Raw genomic sequence first — 10,000 nt, 5'->3', positions numbered from 1 at the left:
GCCCTATTTGAATCAGGAATTGTTTATATGTATAAACCCAGCCAATCAGCAACGACAAACATAACTGGTTAAATAAAAGCCTATGAAAAAAATCAAAATAGACACAGCGTCACTGGCTCCAAAGACTGTGAATTTCCTTTCCTTGGCCACTGTCTATTAATAAAACAAATTTAAATAGGATTAAACTTTTATCACTACTCCATTAATTACGTTACCTGTGCAACTTTTGCCATCTCCCTCAAACTCTCTAAAACAGCGACACACATAGGATCCTTCGGTGTTGGTACACAAGGCGTTAGCATCACAATCATTTGTTTCGGAACTTTCACATTCATCGATATCTATGAATTAGAAAATAATAAGAAATAAGAGGAGGGAGAGATGAAAAACCAGTACCACTGGAGAGGGGAACTTTCTTTTCTGCCCTGCCCAAGTATTGGCTGCTTCTATTGCAAATATGACTGCATGGTATAACAACTTTCAAAGCGCCAGGGCAAAGGCCTCTTTTGCGGGAAATGTGATCAGTGCTGTGTTGGCTGGTGCTTGAAACATGCAAGAAAGCAATATTTGCACCATGCACGTGGAAAAGTGGGCTATCAAGAAGATAGAGCCTTTAGGGGTATGTAAACATTACATAACACCCTTTTTCGAACAATTTTGAAAATCTAGAAAATCTAGAAGGTCGAAAAACGCTATTTTTTTTTTGCTTTCAATTCTATTCATGATACGCCTTTACGAGGTCAATCTGACCCCTTGCTTTGCGAATTTAGCCTAATATTATTGGGTTTTGTTTTCTTTTTCTTTTGTCGTTTGGCGTTTTCGTCCTCGTGAATGTCGTCGTTGTTTTAGGTCAAACTTCACAAAATTCATCGACAGCCTACCTGAACAGACTCTGCCATCGCCCGCATACCCTCTAAAGCAGCGGCAAACATAAGAGCCTTCAGTGTTGGTACACAGTGCGCTGGAGCTACAATCGTTTGCTTCAGGTGCTGTGCATTCATCTGCGTCTGTTATGAATATAAACAAGGCGCTTTTCCATTTACATCTCAAGGAAGAAATTTCACAGAATAAACCGAAAATGAAAAGCTACATTCGTACATATATCATTCCCTGGGACAGTCATGCAAAACTCGTAATTATCGATTACTTCAAAAGTACTTCCAAAAGCAGTGCCATTTCAGTTCCATCATTCATCGACACGCCTCTCGTTGATTGTCTACAGACCCCTAACTTATAGACCTAATCGGGTAACTCAATGTTGTACCCAATTCAAACACTTTGGGAATAAAACGTCTTGTTCTAGGTATTTCCATATCATTTAAATATGAATACTACAGTATCATGCAAATACAATTCACATAGAATCTTAATCCCGGGAGATTTCAATTGGGTACAACATTGAGTTGGCCGATTATGTCTATCGGCTAATTGTTAATTATCAGTTACACTAGTGCGCATGATCACTTTTTTTCTCCCTTTTTGTTGACAACTGGCAATTTCTTCCACCTTAGATAGATTGGGAGTTGGGTATATGAGAAACGTTTTCCTTGTCACAAACCTGTGCAATTGTACCCGTCACCTTGGTAACCAGTGTCACATGCACATACGGGAACTCCTGACTGTGTTTGACAAACAGCGTTTGGACCACAAGATGGAGAACAAACATCACCAACAGCTGAATACAAAAATGTATGCTGATTTATTGCTTGATAGAGTTGATCAATAAAAGACAAAAGGGCTAAGACACTTAGTACCCCATTCTGACTACACCAACACGAGACTTCAATGTGAAAATAGTTTATTAAGGGCACGTCAGTCAGTCTGCTGAACAAAATGACCTCCATTTACCTGAATTGGTTACAAACTGGACATCAGATAACACCGCCCGTAGAAATAGACAAAATATACTGCATTAATGTAGGAATAAACTAAGCAACAGTACCGTGCCGGATACGAAAAACCACTAAAAACCACCCTTTAGAAGTGGCCAAAAATAAGTGGAAACGTATGCCTCATCCAATGCAACGGCACCAGACCCCGAGGAAAGGGTATACTACTATACACAAGGAAAAATAAGCAGACAACGCAGTTCAAAAGTTAAGCATAAAGTTAAAGTATCAGCGACTGGCAAACGTAGAATGATGAAAAACTCCCGCCAAACTCCTAAATAGTCCTAACCTATCCTATCGCCACCTATGGTCCTCTACGCCGTGCCGTCAGAATATTCAATTTCTGACTAACTCGTTCCCATGTCACTCGAAAGTCGAAAATTACACTTTTCAGGAATGGCAAACAAATTCCCCCCCCCCCCCACACCCTTAATCTTTCCATCTAACCCCCTCCCCCCGAAGACAATATTGTTCGTCTTTTACCGTCACCAATTTACAATGGGGGAAAGTGAAAGTCGAAAATGTAACGTAGAAATTAATTTCTCTTTCCATAATTGTGGTCTTTCAGTAGAGGGCCAGTCTCTGAGCCTCACTCATCGATTAATTAAGAGAAGAACGATATGCTGCAAATGTTTCTTTTGTCGATGTTCACATAACGTCATGTTTCTTTCCCTAAACCAATCTTTTCCAAACTAATCCTTCGGGAATTAGCTCTATTCTTAGACTAATTCAAAAGTTTCTTTCAACTATACCCTCGTTCGCTCGTCATTTGAGAATGTACCCGCCAACGATGTGATGCAAGGTTCTGTTCAAGCTCACATGCGCAGTCACCTTGCCAGCAAAGTCTTTATTGAGTTTGCGCAAGCCGTTGCTTGGAGACAGTTTCAAACCCAGGCCAAGTCTTCATCGCACTCCTAGACGCCATATTGATTTTCGTACTGAAGGCTCGATTTTGACCTTCGCCTTGTCAAAAATATAATCACCATTTTGATATTAGCTTAAATAATTGTAAATTGCGGCCTTTTAATTTACTCCCGCCGCAAAACTTCCGCTAAACACTTGCGAAGAGTTGCAACCCTTGGTACATACCTATACAATTTTTGCCATTACCACTGTAATCTCGAATACAGCGACATACAAATGATCCTTCTGTGTTTGTACATAGGGCATTAGGGTCACAGTCATTTCCTTCTTCGCATTCATCGATGTCTACCGAAAGCAACGAAGAAAGATACATAGCGATAAAACAACGACGAAAGAAAGGGTGATTAATCCCTCTTCCCCTCCGCCCTCACTACTACCGCAATCTCTCACATTCGAAAGCAGCACGGGACAGGAAAGGAATAGCAAAAGTCCACTGTGTGGACAAAGAAATGATTTTTTAATAGGCCCTTTGCCGCTGAAGATCACATGGTACAAAAATCGCCATACTGGAGACCAAATTGCGCACTGGGACATCTAAAACAAAGTTAAACAAAGCAAGTTTCAGATGTCCAAATTGGGCAATTTGCTCTCCAGTATGACACCGGTGGGGTGTTACGGAGGTCGCATGACATGGAAGTATGCTTTACGTGTTGAAGGCCCCAGTGAAATCAATTCCGAGTCAAACGTGAACTTTTCTGGCAGGGGGTGAGATGACGGTCGCCGAGAAAGAAGGGAATGAGACGCATGCTCAATACGGAAGCTTATCGGGGGAGCAGGGTTGGCGCATTGGTGAGATCGCTCAACTCCAGCGTGTGGCCCGGGTACGATTGCTATATCCAGCATCATACGTGGGTTGAGTCAGTTGCTGGTTCTCTACTCTGATCTGAGTAGGTTTTTCTCCCTGTATTCTCCTTTTCAAGGAGAAAATTAGGGAGACAGAGAGGGAGTCGGCCACTCTCGCCCTTGGGATATGTTAATTTCAGTTCAGTTATGTTAAGATGTCAAGAAATCGGAAATTTGTTTCCCGAGACGTCCGCAAAGCCAGAAAAAAGTCAAAATAGCGTCCAAAGTGAAATTACGGTTTGTTGACGTAAACGAGTTTCAGAAGCACGGAAATGGTATATAAATCTTGCCTCAAAATCCGAAGTGGGAGATTTCTTTCCACCACCCCCCCCCCCCCCCAAAAAAAAAACCACTGTTTGATCTGATTTGAATAAAATTGATTTGATTTCTTTGTATACTGTCCCCAATTAGTGCTACATGCAGTTCAATGCAGTTCATTGATAAAATTTTCCATCCGTCCAATCCACACTTCATATCCTAAAAGAGATACCTATTCACGTTGGTGTTGGAAACGTTCTTCCACGGCCTGCATTATTGTGCACAAGTGACGCTTATTTGAGGAAAAAAGGTTAAGGGATCGATATTCGGGAATTAAAAATCATGAAAGCAAACCTTGGAAAGCAGAGCAAAAAAACCTGAAAAACTAACACCATGTATGACGCCCAGTCCAAGTATCGCGCTCCAGATACACAAAAAAAGGAGAGTGCTATCAACGCTGTGCCAACCTTTCTCGTCTTTGCAATCAGTGTCGTTTCAATATTAGTACCTTCACAGGTGTCCTCTCCAGTAAATCCTTCTTTACACACACATTCAGGAACTCCACTGTAATTCTGACACACTTGGTTCAAAGCGCAAGGAGGGTCACAAACTAATTGTCCAAGAGCTAAAGGACGCACGAATAAAGGAAAAGAAATGGCATAAGCAACAAAGTCCAAACACCAATAAACATATTAATCTATGCCTTTCTGTTCATCAGTGTTTCGTGCAGATCAATTTCAAGTGCAGCTTCTTACGATTGACGAAACTGCTTTTCCAGTGAATGCCACGCTTATTTTGACATCCACTAGGAGTAAAGAATTCAAGTGATTCCATGCATGCATGTGTGATTATTTATTTACGTGATTATGTATTCAATTCACCGTCTTTTACCGTTATCAAAGGTCAACTAAGTCAATTATCTTTCGTGAATAACATGAATTCAGGCGTTGCCTTTGAAACCGAGTAATCCCGGCCTTTCTTAAACCGGATACAGTCGCGACACTGAAACTAAACAAAAATATATTGATATCCTCATGTCTCGCGAATAGTTCAACTCTGTGTGGGAGAAGTTAGCAAGGAGAAAACTGAAAGTTTGCTGGGTACGGTTATAATGTACGCGCAGGGTGTGAAGAAAGATAGCAGCGTGTAAACTACGATCACCTGTTAGAAGTGTTGATTAGGTACACCAAAACTATATACCCGGTACACGATTCTTTTCGTTAAAAATATATATAGTTTGTTGACCGCTGCCTTAAAGGGCTTGTCAGGGTCAATGAAACAACGTATTGTTGCAAACTTAAAAAATATATTGAAGAATTAGAAGAATTTAAATGGGGTTAGGAATTAACCCCGTTTGCATACATAATGTTCAATAATTCTCTGAGTCCTCACTTTGGTGCTGGAAGCGCTTAAACAAAAGAAACAGTACAATACATAATTACCAGAGCATATTTTGCCATCCCCTGTAAATCCTCTAAAGCAACGACAAACATAAGATCCAACGGTGTTGGTACATAAAGCGTTGGAATCACACTCGTTCGTGTCAGGACTTGAGCATTCATCAACATCTATAGAATGAAGAATAAGAAAAATAGTTTTTCTAGAAGAAGAGTTCACCCTTCTTGAATTCATGAGAGAACTCAGCAACGAATTACTCGTCTCCAGTTGTTCTTACAAGCGCTGTGGACGAACGAACTATCATCTTGGATGGTTAGTTAGGGATCAAACATAATCAGAGAGCGTATATAGCGCGTTAGGGATATTCGAACATCACTAATGCATTCCTCTTTTATTCTTCGTTTTCTTCTTCTTCCTTCTTTGATTGCCATAAAATCACACACAAAATTTTCTCGCGCGCGATTTCCCGTCTTTAGCACCACTGGCTACGTGGTTTGAGCTTTGTTAGTGACGTCACTGGGCAAGCTAATTTGCCTTTACGTGGTTTACCTAGAAATCTCTACATTTACAACAAAAACACTATGCGAGCCTCAGAAAACACCAAATGCATTTACCTGAACAATTGTATCCGTCACCTTGGTAACCAGATTCACAAGTGCAAGCACCCTTTAGGCATAAGGCGTTCACACCGCAGGATGGAGAACAGACAGGAAGAACAGCTAGAAGAAACATAATAAGAACAATGGCACGCTAATAAAAATCCAGCACCAAATGATAAACTAACTTACAGAAAAAAACATTCATTACCTGTACATTGTCTCCCATCTCCTTCGTATCCTCTGATACAGCGACACACATAAGATCCTTCGGTGTTCGTACACAAGGCATTGGGGTCGCACTCATTCGCGCTTTCGATTGCACATTCATCAATATCTATGGAAAGTGGCAAAAGGAGGCTTTTGAGTAACTCTAAAGAAATTTGCACAATCACAGACCTTTTGCGGCCAATGCAATCCGAAATAATTTGTCACGTTTGTCTTTCTTGTTTCTAAAATGTTCATTCACGTTGATGGTAATGAAACAAGCCACTCTACGAGGCCCGTCTTAACTTCTAGCTTACGGTTTGGCACAATCGTGGATAATGAAGATATTCAAGTCACAGCAGGGGGAGGAAAGCCAACCGAACCTTTTGAAGAAGCAGCAGAATTCGATGCATATTCATTACAGCATTAACGACATAAATTCTCTTAATGGATTGATGGAGTAATCAATAACACAAAAAAAGGTACACTGATCAGAACAGTTTCTGCCATCTCCAGAATATCCCATATTACAGCGGCAAACGAAGGATCCATCCGTATTTGTGCACAAAGAAAACCGACTACAGTCATTTGTTTCACCATTACTGCATTCATCAACGTCTACAAGAATAGCAAGTAATGGAAATACGGAAACTTTTGAAATTGCTTGAAATGGGTTTTTTTTTTTGACAAAATATTCTACAGGCACAATAGTTGAGTGGGAAATATTCTGTCACCGAATAAGGATGTGTGACCATTAGAATAGTAGCTTTGGAAAAGCACACACATAAGCATGGTGTAAATTTCAGTGACATGGAAGATCGATAAGTGAAATTCGATAAAGTTTTCTTGGAACGTAAGTAAACTCCAGGTCTCATATTATGATTGGAGCATGCATTATCAAGACATGTAAGCACACCAAAGTAATATCAATTTGAAGCAGCGTGGCCGGAGTTTGAGGGCACGGAATCCTGGTCCTAAGTCCCTATCTTGCTAGCAGAGCGGCGCAACTGCGCGGCAATGAATAGGAAGTCTCATTACGAAGAAACGAAGAAGACGGCAACGGGAACGTCTTACTTGCGAAAATACAACTTATCGTCACAGTCATTTAGCGATCATTCCACGTTGTTCAGGATCTAAACCTAGTAGCAACTTTCCTTTTATGAAAATGCTGTAATCAGCGTAGAAGTTTAAAGAGAGAATTGAAAATTTATCCTCTGATCGGAAATACATACAAGCCAGCGTAAACTCAAATTTGGTTATTTCGTGTCAATGCTAGGAAGAGAATGGCACATAATTGCCACAAAATCTGAAACGTTTACGGAGAGCGTACAGAGCCATTGCTTTGGCTCATTAGCTTTATTGTTATCTGCCGTTCTCACTCTCGATGCCATCATCTTTCCTTAAGGTCCCGAACCTGGGTGCAGTCTCTAGTTCAATTTCAAGGCTGCACTCCTAAATAACTAACTGGTATGCATTACGCCAGTTTAGACTTTTACATCTGTAGTGTTTGTTTGTTTGATTTTTTTACGTTTTGGGCTTTGACGTGCGGTTCCTCTGTTCCTTTGAAGACTCCCATTGCATTTCTACATGCAGTAAAATGGATTCGATTGATTTGAATAAAAATTATTAGTAGAATCATCCAAAGCGATGAATTTAACATTGTCCCTTTTATCTAAAACTTCACGTATATAAAGAAGAAATGCGTACACCAGACAAGAGGTAAACTGGAACGAGTATATCCTTACCAGTACACACCCTGCCATCGCCTTGGTAACCTCTAAGACAGCGACAAACGTAGAATCCTTCAGTGTTGGTGCACAGGGCTTTGGAATCGCATTCGTTTAATGCGTCAAGATTGCATTCATTAACGTCTGGATTTAAGAATGACGGATGAAATTCATGACCATATATGTAATGAAGGTGTTTATAAACTGAGCTTAGGGACACTCCTCCACTAGCAGCGGCAGTAAGGCCCGTTTCAAACGTCGAACTTTACTACATGTGCCGAATCTAATGCAAATGAGCGAAAACAATAGATTTTTCTCATTTGCATAAGATTCGGCACATGTAAAGTTCGACGTTTAAAACGGGCCTCAGAATAAGATCAAATATAGATATCTATCACATTCACGCCGTGTAGTTGATGATCTATCGGGTACACTGTGACTCTGCAAACTTAAAAGGCATAAGTTCGTATGGATATCACAGCTAAGTGTGTTCCCCATGCTATCATTTTACGTCATGGAAGGTTATATGACGTAATGGTTAGAAAGTCCCTCCGACAAATTGGAGGGACCATTAGCGGGAGTAAGGAAGAATTCTCAAAACGATTTCTTTTTAATTTTAATATTATTAAAAAACCAAAAACAACAACCATAGATTAGGAAGGCATAAATATATCTTCCACACCGTTCTGTCATGTAAGAGGGTAGAAGAAGATTTTCTATACGCACAACTCTCAGAGTGGTGGCTGTTATTCCCCTCAGAGAGGACCCCTACTGATCTCTGACAGACGTCGATAACATAGGATGATGGAATGATCAACACTTTTTAACAACAATAATTATAAAAATACCTACCGGTGCAATTGTACCCATCACCTTGGAATCCAGAATTGCAGACACAAACACCACCCTGACAGACTGCGTTTTTCCCACATGATGGTGAGCAAACAACGCTGATTGCTGAAAAGAAAAATGTATTATCACTCGATGCATTTTCCTTCCTTTTTATTGGCCGAGAGCCCACCAAGTGACCTGCAAATAACTGCCCAGAAATAAGTGTTTTGCTTCAAATAATATTCTGCTCATGCGTAATAGACTGTATTCGTATTCTCAGTATTGGACTGGAACTAGCTTGCAATGGAGGCTAATGCGGGGAAATCTCTTCAAATGCAAATACTTTTTAATATATTCCCCCGCATTAGCCTCCATTGCAAGCTAGTTCCAGTCCAATACTGGGAATACGAATATTGTCTATTGAAACCACGCTGTTGTGTAAAAATGGCAGTTTGCTTTCCTGAGCTTAACCTTTAAAAAAGTGATTTGATTGTTGGGAATTGTGAAAAAAAAACTCAGTTATCAAATGATAAAACAATTATTGAACACGGTTATGGCAAAATATCGTGATTTGTCAGTGTCTCGTAAATCAATTATTTGCCTCAGCGTTCGGCCTCGGCAAACTCGCCACTGACAAATCACGATATTTGCTCAACCTCGCCCAATAATTGTTAATTGTTTGAACAGAGAAAAAATATACATAAGGCCGAAAGATGAAACTCCGTAACGGGCAGTTTAGTATTCACTCTCGCGGCCGATTATGTGGTGAAACTCTCTAGGCTTCATTGGGTATTACACTGCGAAACTTCAGCGAAGTCAAACGTATCATTTACTACATACAGAGACTGCACCACATACACTCGCTTTAAACATACGACAGTGAAGTGACCTTGGTAACGCCTCATTGCTTTCAAAATCTCCCGAAAACGTCCGCGTGTGCAGTTCGCTACAAGTGTCTTATCTGAAAAATTGTTTTAATTGTAGATAGCCCACAAATGACGACATTGGATCGAGAAATGTTGGATGGAAATAACGCATTCCATTTAGCTGAGAACAGTTTGTTAGAAAGTAGCATGAAGGCAGAATGAGAAGCATCCAGGAGGCAACTTTGGAGAGATCTATTAACGGTTCACGTGCTGAAAGTAATATTCTATCGGTTATATTGGAGACTTCTTGGAAGTCATGCGACTGAGTGTGGTGATGTAATATTCAGAATACGAGTTTAAAGCTATGTTCAATCACAATATAAGGGTTACTTTCATTACCTTAACAGTCGGAGAAATAGAAATAACGGCAAAAAAGTAACATCAATAACGAATGAACAGAC

At 40.3% G+C, this 10,000-nt stretch overlaps 1 protein-coding gene across 1 annotated transcript in view; it reads right to left on the bottom strand.

Annotated features, from left to right (window-relative positions):
• LOC138016236 (uncharacterized) overlaps positions 1 to 10,000 on the bottom strand; it is a 150,053-nt gene that overhangs the window by 114,764 nt on the left and 25,289 nt on the right. The window contains exons 18-27 of the mRNA XM_068863406.1: positions 8,695 to 8,799; positions 7,861 to 7,986; positions 6,120 to 6,245; positions 5,927 to 6,031; positions 5,357 to 5,482; positions 4,423 to 4,539; positions 2,979 to 3,098; positions 1,559 to 1,675; positions 882 to 1,007; positions 216 to 341 (exon numbers count right to left, since the gene is read on the bottom strand). Of these exons, the coding sequence (XP_068719507.1) occupies positions 216 to 341; positions 882 to 1,007; positions 1,559 to 1,675; positions 2,979 to 3,098; positions 4,423 to 4,539; positions 5,357 to 5,482; positions 5,927 to 6,031; positions 6,120 to 6,245; positions 7,861 to 7,986; positions 8,695 to 8,799 (1,194 nt within the window). The remainder of the gene's footprint in view (positions 1 to 215; positions 342 to 881; positions 1,008 to 1,558; positions 1,676 to 2,978; positions 3,099 to 4,422; positions 4,540 to 5,356; positions 5,483 to 5,926; positions 6,032 to 6,119; positions 6,246 to 7,860; positions 7,987 to 8,694; positions 8,800 to 10,000) is intronic.

This window comes from Montipora capricornis, chromosome 1 (assembly GCF_036669925.1).
Source record: "Montipora capricornis isolate CH-2021 chromosome 1, ASM3666992v2, whole genome shotgun sequence".
NCBI lineage: Eukaryota > Metazoa > Cnidaria > Anthozoa > Scleractinia > Acroporidae > Montipora > Montipora capricornis.
The sequence above is the reverse complement of the archived record's forward strand: the minus strand, read 5'-3'. Positions and strand labels throughout refer to the sequence as shown.